Source organism: Polypterus senegalus, chromosome 9 (genome assembly GCF_016835505.1).
Source record: "Polypterus senegalus isolate Bchr_013 chromosome 9, ASM1683550v1, whole genome shotgun sequence".
Classification (NCBI taxonomy): domain Eukaryota; kingdom Metazoa; phylum Chordata; class Cladistia; order Polypteriformes; family Polypteridae; genus Polypterus; species Polypterus senegalus.
In genome coordinates, this window is record NC_053162.1 from 48,264,166 (window position 1) to 48,281,284 (window position 17,119).

Genomic DNA, 17,119 nt, shown 5'->3' on the forward strand with positions numbered 1-17,119 from the left:
ACATATTTAAGTTTTTTTTGTGTTTTGCAAATCACTATTTTTCAAGATAAATTTTTATCTTCTTTCTGTGGATTGTCTTTGTGGAACCCTTAAATTCATTTGAAATTGATTTTAATGTTCATTTCAGATTAGGACAGTTCATTTTCAGGGTACAGGCTTGCACAGACGTGCATAGCATCATATTTCTGGTCACGAACTGTTTCATTATGTCTTTATAAAATCTGCACCTTTAGTTTTCTGGTCAACAGACTTGATTTCAGTAACGCATGTAAAGCATAATAATACCTCTTTGCTGCAGCTAGTCTTGCTTTAATTTCAGAATGTATTGATCATTTTCATTATAAATTTGTCCTAAATTTGAATTCATTCAGCCATGCACATTTTATATTGCTGTAGTTCATTGTATTTTCATACGTGTATTTTGTCTTGTCCTGATTGATTCACAGGCCTATTATCTTAGATTCACGATCAAGCACTTCAGCTCTCTCTGTCAGGCTATTTTGGATTCTAGAAATCAAAACAATGTCACTGGCATAGGCTAAACACAGTGTCGTTCTGTTATAAATATGGCCACTTGGATTCATATTTAGCTTCCTCATTACAAACTGTAAGCTTAGAACAAACAGCATTGCTGACAGGCAGGTCATCCCCATCCCCTTGCCTAAGTCCTTGGTCAATGTGAAAAGCTTTTGTTAGCTGACCTTGTATCCTTTTACTTTTTGTCTCTTGTAGCATCGTGACTATTAAGATCTCTTAACTTCTGTGGTGTTCTAAAGTCTTATAATATATCTTTATTTTATCCACACTGTCAAAGGCCTGTTTATAATCTACAAATGACTGAAGCAAAGTTATATTGTATTCATGGCATTTTTCATGATTAGTTCTTGTTGTGCAAATGTGATCAGTAGTGGGTGGACCTGTTGTTCCTAAATCCAGCTTGGTAGTCCCCAACACTTTATCTTTTAAAGTATTTTCCAGTTTAATTGTCAATCATATTGAATGCTTTTTTTTGCATTCAGAGATAAGATATCCGGGGTGTTAGACTTTAATAAGGGTGTCGAGGATTGTAAGCTAAGTGTCTGCGTTTAATAAATCCAGTTTGGCCTTGTGATATTACCAAAGGAAGCACATCCTCAATCCTTCGAGCTAGAACTGTTGGGAATATCGTAACATCATTATTCAGAAGTGAGATTGGTCTATATGATGATGCACATTTGTAGTAAGTCGTTTTTTCATAGGAAAGACAGTAATTAGTGCTTGGTAAAAAGTCAGGTAGAATTTTATTGCATCTGCCTTTTATAAATGTTGTTAATAAAGGGGAGTTAACGTGATTAAAATTATTTTTATGATATTTGGCAGGGTAGTCGTCAGGGCCTGCTGCTTTCCTACCCTGAAGTGAGCTTATAGCGTCTAGTAATTCTGAGAGTGTCAGAGGTTTATCCAGTTCCTCTGCACTGAGAGTATCTACTTATGGTTACTCTGCTTCAATTTCTTGTGTGTTGTGGATGGAGCTCCTTTCTATGGCTATTTAAGGCCATAGCTAAGTAACTTAAAATTAGGAAAAGCATTTGTTTTGTGAAAGAGTTTTGTGAATATTGCCATTTGTTGGATTTTCTAGATTTTTTTTCTTGACTTTTTCTTCTGTCTCTGGATTTCTTTTCAGGATTCTTGATTTGGGCTTTTTTGCTTAAAATTGCTTTTTAGGCAAATCGTTTTTGAATATTTTTAATCTCTGAGCATGTTGCTTGTAATTAGCTATTCTTTCTAATAGTCTATATGTATAAAGATTTGTTATTTGCTCTATTTATACAAGTTGGAGATTTATGGTTATCCTTCTTCTGGTGAGGCTTTTGCTGTATTTTGGGACTTGTCTTGTTATTTTGCAAGTTTGCCTTATTTGGAGTTTAGTTTTGCTGGGCTAGAATAGAAGCCTGCAGTTAAGTTTTAAGGCTAGCTGGATTTGGGTTGAATCTTCCTGGGCAAACTTGTTAGGTTAAAAGGCCCTGCCTAGATGATCCTTTTAGGAGACCTCACACCAATTTTGCTCTGTTTGGGAGTCCTAACCACAACAGAAGAGAGGAGACGAGATCTTCAGAAAGCCATTTCCAAATTGTTCAATGTGTAAATTTAAGTTGGATATGCCTGTAAATTTAAGTTGGATATGTCAATGATTGGGTTGTTCAGATTCAAAAGGAATGTTGTTGATGACAATGGCTTAAGAATGCCCTAATATAAAATATCCATCCATCCATTATCCAACCTGCTATATCCCAACTACAGGGTAATGGGGGTCTACTGGAGCCAATCCCAGCCAACATAGTGGACAAGGCAGGAAATGAACCCCGAGCAGGGCGCCAGCCCACTGCAGTAATATAAAATCTGCCTTATATAAAATGGCATATGTTGCAGGAATGTTTGCGTAGAAAAAAGAATTAAAGAATAGAAGAGCATGAGAAGAGCTCTGGTGGAGATGAAAGGGGGATGCCTCATAACCTAAGAAATAGCTTGAGCTGGAAACAGAAAGATAAAGGAAGAGCAAAATAGAAAATCTGCACCCCAGCAATTGGAATGTTCAAAAATTCTACAAAGAGTACCAATTACTGTACATGCTGTGTCTGGTAGGCACTTAGAACAGGATTGTGGAAATGCAAGCTTGTTCAGGGGCCTAAATGTTTCTCTTGCCATATGTCAAATGCAGAGTGCATATAAAATGAATGGGGCTCGATCTAAGGGATTCATGTTTAAAGCCTGGAAGTGAATTATAGGTTATCCCAGACCAGTTAGGTTTTGAGTTTGTCCGCCGCCATTAGCTGATTGTCTTAGTGAGTAGGTGACAAGTTTTGTTTTCAGTCAGCAATTTCACTTTCTCACTACAGGTTTAAAACTTGACACACTGATAATATTGGTGACAAGAAATTGAGAAAGTCTGAAGTTAACATCCAGTCTCCAGCACTGGCTTTGAAGAGTAAAATGAAGAAGGTTGAAAAGGCAAGTTTTTATTCAAATTTGTTTTATTTTCTGCTGCTTGAAAATATTGAATTATTTTAATTCCCCTGATTCTATTTGTAGAGTGCTGTGAAGTTGCCCTCTACACTTGGCAGGCCTAAAATGAAGACCTTTAATTCTGAAGAATCATCCCTGTCTGCTGCTACAGAAAATCTTTCTTCCAGATATATACTGAAACAGATCATTCAGACAGGTGAGACTGTGTGTTAAAATAATCTAAGCCAAATATTTGGGCCATAAAGCAATAAATAAGAATTATAACAATAACTTAAGACATTTCAATACTAACATAAACTGTTAATAGCAGTAGAAAAAATATTTAATGATAATGTCATTCCCTCCAATAGCTTTTTAATGAATATTTCCATATTTTTTGCCATTTTTAATTTGTGATACAACAGTTTCTTGAACTTTATTGTATTTTTTATATTGACGACTATCACAGTACATCATCAACATAACACTATTTTATGCTTTGCAGAGCCTGTGAGTGAGCCGTTGGTTAAAAATACACCAAGGATGAGTAAACCACTGCTATTAGCTGATCCATCTCTATACATCGAGAAATCTGGGCTCAGGTAAGAATAAATATTAAATAATTTCAGGTACATAATGTCATAATGGCATTGAAAAAGACAACAAATTTGAAAGAATGATCAGTTTTTGTTGTTTTTTTTTTGACAGATTTTGTGAGGGCAATTATACATATATTTGAATGGATATTTAATTGTGATTCCCAAATTTGTGAAATACTAGAGACTTTTAAATGAACTGATTAAAGCTTATGTGCAGAGCTAGTTGCAGAACATAATATGCTCTATTGGCAAAATGATTTTTTATTAAGTTTTTTTGTAGCTTACATGATTGATTGAATAATATACAGATTAATTATGCATTATGATACAATCAGCAATACATGCCTTCTGTGTATGTTTCATATTTTAATGTCAACGCCCTTTTCCTATTCAGAGCTACTGCTGTGATTTTGAACTCGGAGGGCTTGTGGACCATATCATTAGATATGGGCAAAGGTCTGCTCTTGTATCCCAACATGAACTCTGCCACGCAGCTATGTAATGCATACATGAAGCCCCCTGTGCACCATGCACAACAATATACAGCATCTGAAAAATCTAGCCTATTCAGTATATGATACTAGCCATGTGCGCACAACTACGTTGCACGTGTTAAAGTTGTCTGTGAAGGGCTCCCTGTTTAAACGCGGCTGCCAGTCGTGAACTGGGCCCTTTGTTGCACAGCATTATGATTTTTTGTAAGGGAAACAAAATTACAAAAGAAAACCCTTGGACATTGATTCGATAGGAACGGCCTACTCAGAATCACTGTCCGAATAGTAATTATGTGGTGGTGTGGGAGCATTTCTGCTTCTGTCCGTTCACAGTCTGTCTCGTTTTCACGACGCTATCATTTCCTCTCACGATGTCTTCTCAACCTTTCTCCAATCTCGCAGGTTGCTTTGTGGCAATCCAAAGAGTAAGGCAATATACAGAGAACAATGGTTATAAAAGGGGGACACATCGGTAAAGCATAAATAGGGATCACTTCACTGACATGTGAGCAAGCCACGGTACAACTGTGAGACGCGCAGCACTCGCCGGCTACAACGTAACAATAATAATTTCTGGAACGTGCTGTTACGTTGTCATTCATTTTACCCACTGTCTTTCTTTCATTCATATGTTACGTAGGCACGTACCTTTTATCTTCGGCAATCTCATTCTCTAACCAGGCCGAGCTAACCAGCGTAACACTGTCCACCACCCCTTTTGTTATTCCGGCACATTTTTGACATCCGTGAGTAACAACAACGTACTAAACTGGAAGGTGGTCAACGCATGCGTGGAATTTGTGGACAAAGATCAAGATCTAAATGAAGATCTCTTTAGTTAATTTAAAGCACAACAATTTGTTTAGTTTGAATGTCTGTGTTTTGAGGTGTGACTGGAGTACTACAGTCTTCAGTAGTATAAGCCTGGAGGAGATTCTTAATGTAATGCCTATGTTTTAGCTGTCTCTCTACTGCAATCTAGTGCGTCTTCTTCTAATTCATTCGGGGACAAAGATCAAGATCCAAATGAAGATTACATATAGAGATACTTTGAGGTTTGACAGGCCTATAATTCAGTAGTAAGGTCGATTATGTTTGATCGGACATCTTGCTTTATTTCATCTCAATGTTTATATTGTCAGTATAGGATAAGGTGAATTTCAGCCTCATGTGCAGATAAAACCAACAATGCAGGACTCACTCACATACACACCAATATATTCAGTCATTCACAATTTACAGATGTCAATTTATCTAACCTTTACATTTTTGGGGATATACAAGTGAAACCCCATAGATTGTGTCGTCTCTTACTGCTTTTTCTACATGTGCACTTCTTTAGTATGTCTTTGAAAACACCGAACGTGGAGGAACCTGTCCAGAAGAGATGGAGACAACACAAGATGGGAAGTCATAAAACAATAAATATGAAGGCTTTTGAAGAAGGAGTGTTCATAAACTTACAGCAATGTGAAATCCCAGGTATTTTCAATATGTTACACATTTATTTTCTGCTTCCTTTTTGTAGTATATAGTAAGTATTGTAAACCAGATTTTGACTTTGTCCAGCTTTAGTCTGAATGACACAGCAATGAAATATATTACCAAACTATATGGGGGAAATTAACTACAGGGTGGTCCAGATCTAATTATGCAATTTCCATTATACTATAACTTAAGTTTATTACATTGAGAATTCACAAAAATTTCTCTTTGTTGCCGAAAGATGGCAGCACCTCCCCTGCATTCCAAAATGGCGGGGAGATGGTTGTCAGTCGAACAGCAATTCTTTTGTCTTGTATTGTTTTCCTGCATTGCATTAAAAGCTGCAGAATTAGATCTGGACCACCCTATACAAAAGTGCAGATACCAAATTAAAATGATATGTTCTCATTCATTTAATAAAAAAAATTGCAGCACTTTGTGTGACATAGACCCACTTCAGTATTAATCATAATGTTTAGAACTGAGTTTTTATCCTAGCAAATAAAAAAAAATCTTTATTGCTCCAGAGTTCATGTAAAGAACTTTCCTTATGGTGTACAGTGTAGTTCACACATTGTCTTTGCTATGTGGGCCTTTGTTAGGCAAGGACCCTAGGAAAAGTGTCAACTGTTTTTGGTAGAGGAATTTTAAGTGCATTCAATTATATTTTTGAAGTAAGGCTTCGTTTCGGTCTTCTCAGTCCAGGCTTAATCACTGGCACAGGCTTTGAAGAAGGGATTTTTGAGCTAGTTCAGGGAATTCGGGGCTGTATGGAGAGAACCTTTCATGGCCAAAATCAGCTTTCTGACTCCCAGAGATTAGGGCAGCTTCCTGCTGCAAAGGAATGATGCAAAGATAAAGCATGTACCTAGTTTTAAATGATGTTGTAACTTCAGCCTCGTGGATCAGAGTCCACTTTCATTTAGTCTAGCTTATAGTTAAAATATACATTTTTATTTTAGTTTCATTTTTGGTCTACAGAGTCTTTGCATACATCTCTTACCATCTTTGGTTAACCGCTCTTTACAGGTGAAACACCGAAAGCAAGCTGCATGTTGGTACTGTGGAGGATGGCCGGCTGTTTATCCCGGCCAATACCCTCAAGCCGCCAGGTGGAGCCCTCCTTGCAGCATGGAGGTCCCCAGAAGACCAGCAGGGCATCATGGACAATGGAGTTTTTATGCACCGCCCTGCTGGATGCCATGGGGGCCACGAGAGGGAGCTGCAGGGAGGACCGAAGAGTTCTTTGTCCCCTATGACCCAGAAGTTCGTCATAGGAAGAGCGACGGGCTTCCGGGGTGAGAAAAACATTGTTTACCCTGACCCGGAAGGAATAAGGACTTGTGGACTGTTGGATTGGGAACACTTCCGGGTCGGGAGATATAAAAGGACTGTGGGAGCTCCCAGACGGCGAGCTGAGTTGGAAGGCAGGGTGGCTAAGCGTCTGGGAGTTTGGAGGATTGGTTTATTTGAGAATTGTTGGTTTATTAGAGAATTGTGGAGAGGAGCGTGCTTTGTGCACATAATTATTATAATAAATAATAATTGGACTTTTATCTGGTGTCTGACGTGGTGTCTGAGGGTGCAAGGGTGCGAGCAAGCACCTAATCTGTCACAGTACACAGAAAGTAAGTAGCACAGCCAAGCAAGGAATATTCTCCAGAAATGTAGGTGCTAACTGGCTTTTTGCATTGTTGTCAGTTACTTTCTACAAAGTCTTTGTTTGCCCCCAAAAAGTCTATAAACGATGCCCTACCCGATATGCCTTACATCATACTTCCCATTAGAGCGATTCACGAAGCTTTCCATTACATGCTTAATATTTATATAACACAGGAGGTCTCAATTTTACATTTTCTAAGTGATGACATATAACTTTGGTGCAGTGGTTAGCACCGTTACTTCCCAGCTTCAGAGTCATGAGTTTCAATCCTTGGCCTGGTACTGCTTGTATGGAGCCGGCACTGGCACACACTGTCTTGTGTTTTCTTTGTTACCAGAGGGGTGTCGGACTAAGAATTTGCCATCTACTTATTCTGAAGATGAAGATGAATTCAGTGCTGAGGATTCTGCAATGTCTCTGGTGAACAATAGTATCAAAACCAAAGATATAACTGTATCTTCAATCCGAGGGTCTTTTCAAAATAGAAAATCTCCAGAAATTCCTGTTGCAGCAGCAGAGGCCACAATTTCAAGAAGTGAGTCAGTGATTAATGATGAGGATGAAACTGGAAGTGAAGGTAATGGCTCTCTGAAGTCACATTTAATTAAGGCTTTGATCAATTTTGATTTTATTAATTAAGAGGTGAGGAAATCACTCATTTGTATTTTAATGAAACAGTATGCATTTCCCAAATGCTGTTTTATGGTTTTAGAACCGTTGCTGCTGTTAAAAATTATTCAGTTTTAGGTACAGCAGATGGTTTATTCTTATTTTCATATAGCGAGTAAAAAACAAACATCATTGCATGTTCTTAAAAGTGGAAACATTGGAAAATGTGCATTTTACTGTAATCAATATGTCTCTTGTAAAGATGGTGGATTTTTTTTTTTTGTTCCCGTTTAAGCAGAGCTTTGTGCAAAAACACGTGGAAGGAAAAGACCATTGTCTCCTTCATCCAGTCTGCTGCCTCTTTTCTTCAGCAGAAACCTTAAAAGGTAAAAATGTCTGGGTGTTCATCAGAAGTGTAATGATTTACTTCAAGAGGTAGAAGTACACAACTAACAAGAAGAGTTACATCAAATATTTGAAATTTTAAAATGCCTGCTTCAATTTAAATGTTTGAAGTCTAAATGCGCATGATTGTAATAGAAATTTGTAATTTTCACCCTCTGGTAGAGGTCCCTAGAGAGTTAGATCCCTAGTTAAGAATCAAGTATAACATCATATTCGTAGAACAATACCCTGTGTTTTGAAACTGGTAATTTTATAACCTTCTGGGAAAGGCTCCAGTAAAGAAAACATTCATTCATTTACCAACCCGTTGAATCTGAACACAGGGTCACGGGTGTCTGCTGGAGCCAATCCCAGCCAACACAGTGGACAAGGCAGGAAACGAACCCCGAGCAGGGTGCCAGCCCACTGCAGTAATATAAAATATGCCTTATATAAAATGGCATATGTTGCAGGAATGTTTGCGTAGAAAAAAGAATTAAAGAATAGAAGAGCATGAGAAGAGCTCTGGTGGAGATGAAAGAGGGATGCCTCATAACCTAACAAATAGCTTGAGCTGGAAACAGAAAGAATGGGGCTCGATCTAAGGGATTCATGTTTAAAGCCTGGAAGTGAATTATAGGTTATCCCAGACCATTTAGGCTTTGAGTTTGTCCACCGCCATTAGCTGATTTGTCTTAGTGAGTAGGTGACAAGTTTTGTTTTCAGTCAGCAATTTCACTTTCTCACTACAGGTTTAATACTCCACACACTGATAATATTGGTGACAAGAAATTGAGAAAGTCTGAAGTTAACATCCAGTCTCCAGCACTGGCTTTGAAAAGTAAAATGAAGAAGGTTGAAAAGGCAAGTTTTTATTCAAATTTGTTTTATTTTCTGCTGCTTGAAAATATTGAATTATTTTAATTCCCCTGATTCTATTTGTAGAGTGCTGTGAAGTTGCCCTCTACACTTGGCAGGCCTAAAATGAAGACCTTTAATTCTGAAGAATCATCCCTGTCTGCTGCTACAGAAAATCTTTCTTCCAGATATATACTGAAACAGATCATTCAGACAGGTGAGACTGTGTGTTAAAATAATCTAAGCCAAATATTTGGGCCATAAAGCAATAAATAAGAATTATAACAATAACTTAAGACATTTCAATACTAACATAAACTGTTAATAGCAGTAGAAAAAATATTTAATGATAATGTCATTCCCTCCAATAGCTTTTTAATGAATATTTCCATATTTTTTGCCATTTTTAATTTGTGATACAACAGTTTCTTGAACTTTATTGTATTTTTTATATTGACGACTATCACAGTACATCATCAACATAACACTATTTTATGCTTTGCAGAGCCTGTGAGTGAGCCGTTGGTTAAAAATACACCAAGGATGAGTAAACCACTGCTATTAGCTGATACATCACTATACATCGAGAAATCTGGGCTCAGGTAAGAATAAATATTAAATAATTTCAGGTACATAATGTCATAATGGCATTGAAAAAGACAACAAATCTGAAAGAATGATCTGTTTTTGTTGTTTTTTTTTGACAGATTTTGTGAGGGCAATTATACATATATTTGAATGGATATTTAATTGTGATTCCCAAATTTGTGAAATACTAGAGACTTTTAAATGAACTGATTAAAGCTTATGTGCAGAGCTAGTTGCAGAACATAATATGCTCTATTGGCAAAATGATTTTTTATTAAGTTTTTTTGTAGCTTACATGATTGATTGAATAATATACAGATTAATTATGCATTATGATACAATCAGCAATACATGCCTTCTGTGTATGTTTCATATTTTAATGTCAACGCCCTTTTCCTATTCAGAGCTACTGCTGTGATTTTGAACTCGGAGGGCTTGTGGACCATATCATTAGATATGGGCAAAGGTCTGCTCTTGTATCCCAACGTGAACTCTGCCACGCAGCTATGTAATGCATACATGAAGCCCCCTGTGCACCATGCACAACAATATACAGCATCTGAAAAATCTAGCCTATTCAGTATATGATATACTTTGAGGTTTGACAGGCCTATAATTCAGTAGTAAGGTCGATTATGTTTGATCGGACATCTTGCCTTATTTCATTTCAATGTTTATATTGTCAGTATAGGATAAGGTGAATTTCAGCCTCATGTGCAGATAAAACCAACAATGCAGGACTCACTCACATACACACCAATATATTCAGTCATTCACAGTTTACAACTGTCACTTTATCTAACCTTTACATTTTTGGGGATATACAAGTGAAACCCCATAGATTGTGTCGTCTCTTACTGCTTTTTCTACATGTGCACTTCTTTAGTATGTCTTTGAAAACACCGAACATGGAGGAACCTGTCCAGAAGAGAGGGAGACAACACAAGATGATAGGTCATAAAACAATAAATATGAAGGCTTTTGAAGAAGGAGTGTTCATAAACTTACAGCAATGTGAAATCCCAGGTATTTTCAATATGTTACACATTTATTTTCTGCTTCCTTTTTGTAGTATATAGTAAGTATTGTAAACCAGATTTTGACTTTGTCCAGCTTTAGTCTGAATGACACAGCAATGAAATATATTACCAAACTATATGGGGGAAATTAACTACAGGGTGGTCCAGATCTAATTAAGCAATTTCCATTACACTATAACTTAATAAGTTTATTACATAGAGAATTCAGAAAAAATTCTCTTTGTTGCCGAAAGATGGCAGCACCTCCCCTGCATTCCAAAATGGCGGGGAGACGGTTGTCAGTCGAACAGCAATTCTTTTGTCTTGTATTGTTTTCCTGCATTGCATTAAAAGTTGTAGAATTAGATCTGGACCACCCTATACAAAAGTGCAGATACCAAATTAAACAATATGTTCTCATTCATTTAATAAAAAAATTGCAGCACTTTGCGTGACATAAACCCACTTCAGTATTAATCATAATGTTTAGAACTGAGTTTTTACCCTAGCAAATAAAAAAAAATCTTTAGAGATATGCTAATAATTGCTTATACATCAACTTGGAGTTATAATTTCTCCAGGTACACTTAAAGGTACCAGACCTTTACGCATGATGCCCGATCTTCTGTAGAGTTGAATGTTGCTCCAGAGTTCATGTAAAGAACTTTCCTTATGGTGTACAGTGTAGTTCACACATTGTCTTTGCTATGTGGGCCTTTGTTAGGCAAGGACCCTAGGAAAAGTGTCAACTGTTTTTGGTAGAGGAATTTTAAGTGCATTCAATTATATTTTTGAAGTAAGGCTTTGTTTCGGTCTTCTCAGTCCAGGCTTAATCACTGGCACAGGCTTTAAAGAAGGGATTTTTGAGCTAGTTCAGGGAATTCGGGGCTGTATGGAGAGAACCTTTCATGGCCAAAATCAGCTTTGTGACTCCCAGAGATTAGGGCAGCTTCCTGCTGTAAATGAATGATGCAAAGATAAAGCATGTACCTAGTTTTAAATGATGTTGTAACTTCAGCCTCGTGGATCAGAGTCCACTTCCATTTAGTCTACCTTATAGTTAAAATATACATTTTTATTTTAGTTACATTTTTGGTCTACAGAGTGTTTGCAGACATCTCTTACCATTTTTGGTTAACAGCTCTTTACAGGTGAAACACCGAAAGCAAGCTGCATGTTGGTGTACAGAAAGTAAGTAGCACAGCCAAGCAAGGAATATTCTCCAGAAATGTAGGTGCTAACTGGCTTTCAGCATTGTCGTCAGTTACTTTCTACAAAGTCCTTGTTTGCCCCCAAAAAGTCTATAAACGATGCAATACCCGATATGCCTTACATCATACTTTCCATTAGAGCGATTCACGAAGCTTTCCATTACATGCTTAACATTTATATAACACAGGAGGTCTCAATTTTACATTTTCTAAGTGATGACATATAACTTTGGTGCCGTGGTTAGCACCGCTACTTCCCAGCTTCAGAGTCATGAGTTTCAATCCTTGGCCTGGTACTGCTTGTATGGAGCCGGCACTGGCGCACACTGTCTTGTGTTTTCTTTGTTACCAGAGGGGTGTCGGACTAAGAATTTGCCATCTACTTATTCTGAAGATGAAGATGAATTCAGTGCTGAGGATTCTGCAATGTCTCTGGTGAACAATAGTATCAAAACCAAAGATATAACTGTATCTTCAATCCGAGGGTATTTTCAAAATAGAAAATCTCCAGAAATTCCTGTTGCAGCAGCAGAGGCCACAATTTCAAGAAGTGAGTCAGTGATTAATGATGAGGATGAAACTGGAAGTGAAGGTAATGGCTCTCTGAAGTCACATTTAATTAAGACTTTGATCAGTTTTGATTTTATTAATTAAGAGGTGAGGAAATCACTCATTTGTATTTTAATGAAACAGTATGCATTTCCCAAATGCTGTTTTATGGTTTTAGAACCGTTGTTGCTGTTATAAATTATTCAGTTTTAGGTATAGCAGATGGTTTATTCTTAGTTTCATATAGCTAGTAAAAAACAAACATCATTGCATGTTCTTAAAAGTGGAAACACTGGAAATGTGCATTTTACTGTAATCAATATGTCACTTATAAAGAAGCTGATTTTTTTTTTGTTCCTGCTTAAGCAGAGCTTTGTGCAAAAACACCTGAATTTATACGTGGAAGGAAAAGACCATTGTCCCCTTTATCCAGTGTGCCGCCTCTTTTCTTCAACAGAAACCTTAAAAGGTAAAAATGTCTGAATTAGCATAAGCTGCCCTAATTAAGGGGGGTGTTCATCAGAAGTGTAATGATTTACTTCAAGAGGTAGAAGTACACAACTAACAAGAAGAGTTACATCAAATATTTGAAATATTAAAATGCCTGCTTCAATTTAAATGTTTCAAGTCTAAATGCTCATGATTGTAATAGAAATTTATAATTTTCATCCTCTGGTAGAGGTCACTAGAGAGTTAGATCCCTAGTAAAGAATCAATTATAACATCATATTCGTAGTCACTAACCCTGAAATAGTCTAAAACGATGCCCTGTGTTTTGAAATTGGTAATTTTATAACCTTCTGGGACAGGCTCTTAGAAGGCTAGGAACCTCCGGTAAAGAAAACAGTAAAAGTAATTTCAAATCTGTCACAAGTGATTCTTGTGAACACAACAGAAATTGAGCTTTTGTGCAAAAGAGATATGTGGAATTAGTTTGTTTACATTATAATTCTTTACTACTTTATTTTGCATTTTGATATATAGGTAACCCTTGTGTTTTTTAAAATCTGTGAATATGTTTTGGGCCATTTTGTGAGGTGAAGGAGGGTGCTGAACACAGTGCAGACTGTAAAGAGAGCATTAAAAAAGACCGAACAGAACAAAGAAGGGAAACTGAGAGAATGAGATTTTCAAATCAGGGGAAGGGCAGGTGGTGGAGGATGAGTTGGCCAGGAGGGAGGTGGCTATGCCCTTGGCGCCTGCGGGGCTGACAAAGCAGAGCTGGTGAGAGAAAGAAAGGCTAGTAGTTCTGCAGTTCTTTAGAGAACTGTAACTTTTTGCAAAATATATCATTATATTAAACTTGTGTGTATTTGTGGTAGTAAACAATAAAAATGATTATTACTACATATAATATATACATTTCTGACTTACTAAATGTTTTTAGTTACATTTTTTACATTTTCTAGCCAAAGTGCGTCATCTGCAGTAGGCTGCAAAATTATTTTCGTGTAATTATTGACGGTAAACCTGCAAATCACAAGGGCCAATTATATTTTTATAAATATTCAGAATGAAGATATGTAAACTTGTGTTTTCTGTAGACATACCACTTTTTAATAAAAAAGTCTGTTGTGTCATTACAGTATACTAGCCTTTTGCACCTTTTAATACAAGCAACAACACTCAATTTTACATGCCTAATTCTGCTGTTTGTGTTTTCAGCAGTTCAAAGTCATGTGTTAAGAAGCCCGTTCAATCTGAAAATAAAAGAAATAAAAGCACTGAAAAACAATCTGACCTTCCAAAAAATGTGGTTTTGTCAACTTTTACCCATTTTGCCGGGACCAAGGTGTCAAAGGACGTTTATCCCATTTTGCAGACATGGTAAGAATGAAAATTTACTGTGCACCTCTTCCATGCATATACCTTTACAATTATTTGCCCAGGATGTGACTGACTGAAATGTGTGTAGTGGAAAAATAAAGATGCTGCACTCTGCAGGCCAATAAAAGAAGAAACCAAAATATAGCCCACAAGCACTGTACAAAACTGCTGTGGTCTTATCACCCTGTACTTTAATTGCTTTTTCCTTGGAAACCCATTTTAAATTGCTCCCAGATTCCTCAGCAGCTACCCAAGGTCCTGAAGTTGTCTGGAGACGGCTGCCCCTAGTGACACTCCACCACACAGTTGTACTTGGAGGACCAGACTGGCTGCTTTTCCCAGTGTACTTTTTTGACTACAGTATGTTGCCCTTTTGTGGTTTGGGAAAGCACAGCACCACTCATAAAAATAACTTTTTATGTCTCAGCTCCCCCAGATGACCCCGGATTAAACCAGTAGCCTCCACAAATCCTTCACAGTTCTTAAAACTTGAAGTGATGTTTAATGTATCTCTAATGACAAAGTGCAAATGTAGATTTCTGCTTATGATTTGGCACATTTTAATCTGTGCCCTTCTTGTTTGACTTTGGCCCAATAAATACAATAATTACTCACATTAGACTTTAGTTTGACATATATTCTTATAGAATACAATAGTGAATAAGAAACATACCCAAACTTGTTTTGATTGCCTCTTTTTGTCTTTCATTCCTCAAGTGTAGAGAAATATTTTGACAGACTGGCTGATGACCTGGAAGCGTATGTACACCATGCAAAAAGAAAGACTGTAGAAAGGGAAGACCTTGAGCTCCTAATGAAGAGGTAATATTTACAGACACATACGTAACTGCCTGTATAATCTGTTTACATAAACTTATTTATAGTGTTGTGACAACGTTGTTACAGGAATAACTCCACTAAATTAAAAAAAAAAATGAGTTTCTTGCCTATAAATATATACTGGGCAAAAAAAAAAAAAACACAACGAGTCTGATAAAATTGTTTTCAGCACATTATACAAAGACCTTAGGCCTCAGACCATACAATTCAGTGGTTTATATGTTGTGAACAGAATGTTGGTTTCAGAGCTCACTTTCAGAACTTTATATCACCACAAAATTTTGTTTACTTGCATATAAAGTTTAGAAAATATAATACCAAGTATATGATGATAAAATATAAGTATATGAAATGGAACTAAGGGATGTGTTGTTGTATCTTTGTCTTTGCTCATCAAAGTCCACTTAACGTGTGGTAGAATTTCCCTTTTATAAAGCTATTAAGAAGACATGAGCAGATCTTCTGGATTGGTTTACCCTTCTGCTTAATATTTGAAATGTGTTGAAATGTCCCTATAGGCAAACATTGGCAATGTGTATTTTAAATTACTATAATTTAGATGGTTGTATATATAATTGTGCAGTGCCTGTTTGTATGCCGCCTCATAAACTAAGACAAGCAAAAAGAAAAAAATTGTAATCCAGTGCATTTAACAGACTTGTAACTGTGAATGTATGTATTGCGTAATTACAATGCAAGAGTTGTTACGGCACAAAACAAATTGTCAAATTGTCATTCAAGTCTAATCACATGAGGAAAAGCCATTTTTATGTCGGGAGTTGCAGGCTTTACACATCTATACCATTTGCAAGAGGGTATGATAGGAGAAACCTTTTGAACTAAATGAATGTGGTTCTTGATTACATCCTCTGCCTTACGGAGACAATGAACTCTAAATATTACTGCCTTTTTTAAATATGCCATCTTCACATTCCTTCAAACAAGAGTGGCATACAATCGGCAAGCAAATATCTGAAGTAGATTTTTATTTTTAAATAAACGAAAAAGCAGAATGTATGATATTGGTCTGCTTTTCAGTGTATATTGGGATGCAAGATATATACAAAATGTATGTGTCTGTGTTTGTGGCTATATATGTATATTAAAATTTTTTTAATTGCAGACAAGGATTTGTGACTGAGAAGACACCTCTAAATGTGTTAATTGAACGACACCTTACCTTGGAGCACAGAAAACTGCTGATCCCTTGTGCCTCCAGTGGTAATAAGGTTACTCCCAATATTTAAGCAAAAGACTTCATTTTCATATTTGGTAGACAATATGTTGTACTGTGTGTTTATAATGTTGGATAGTTTGTTATTTTGCTGTTCTTTGTTTCACTTCACACAGTGTTAAGTTTATTCTTGAGCATACAAATTTTAAGTTGTGTGCAGATATGAATATAACTATTAATAAACCTAATGTTCACTCAAAAACGTGTGTTCACTCAGAAATGTTTGTGTTTTATGATAGGTTTTTGCGTTGGCCACCTCTTTTTTCCAAGTTACCTAAATAGCCCTTAGCTATAATCTCCCCTACCATTTAACATAATCCTAATTTGGTTAAAACAGTGGACTCTTAGGTGATTTGTGCATCATCTTAATTCTTAATAAAGGCTCCTTTGTAGGCAATAATTGGTGCCTGGCACACAGTAGGTAAGTCCTGTGCAGCTCTGCTACAGTGTTAGTCTTACATGGTCTGAGGACCTGCTCTTTCTACGTCAGCTGCCGACAGAGATATATATATTGCAAAAAACAGAATAAGACCTGAGAGACACATATAAGGTTTGGGACCCAGTCCCGTATACTGTAGGCCATAAGGATAGCTTTCTTCTCAAAGTAACAAAGACTTCCATGAGACGTTGTATGATACAGAGGATTTTTATACATGACAGACAGGAAATGACAAGGTCAATTGACAGTGACGTTGAAATGGTGAGTAGGAGGTGGTGATAAGATAAGATTGGAGACGGAAGTGAGGTCATCTGGAGTGAGCCGGAAGTGAGATCGTT

The 17,119-nt window shown here is 36.8% G+C and overlaps 1 protein-coding gene across 1 annotated transcript; it reads left to right on the top strand.

The window, feature by feature from the left end:
- The first annotated feature begins 12,108 nt into the window (after positions 1-12,108).
- On the top strand, positions 12,109-16,355 carry LOC120534860 (centromere protein T-like). Its single transcript, XM_039762374.1, has 5 exons — positions 12,109-12,484; positions 12,811-12,910; positions 14,107-14,268; positions 14,986-15,090; positions 16,232-16,355. The coding sequence occupies exons 1-5, from the start codon at positions 12,109-12,111 to the stop codon at positions 16,353-16,355; spliced, it is 867 nt and encodes a 288-aa protein (XP_039618308.1).
- Positions 16,356-17,119: the final 764 nt, after the last annotated feature.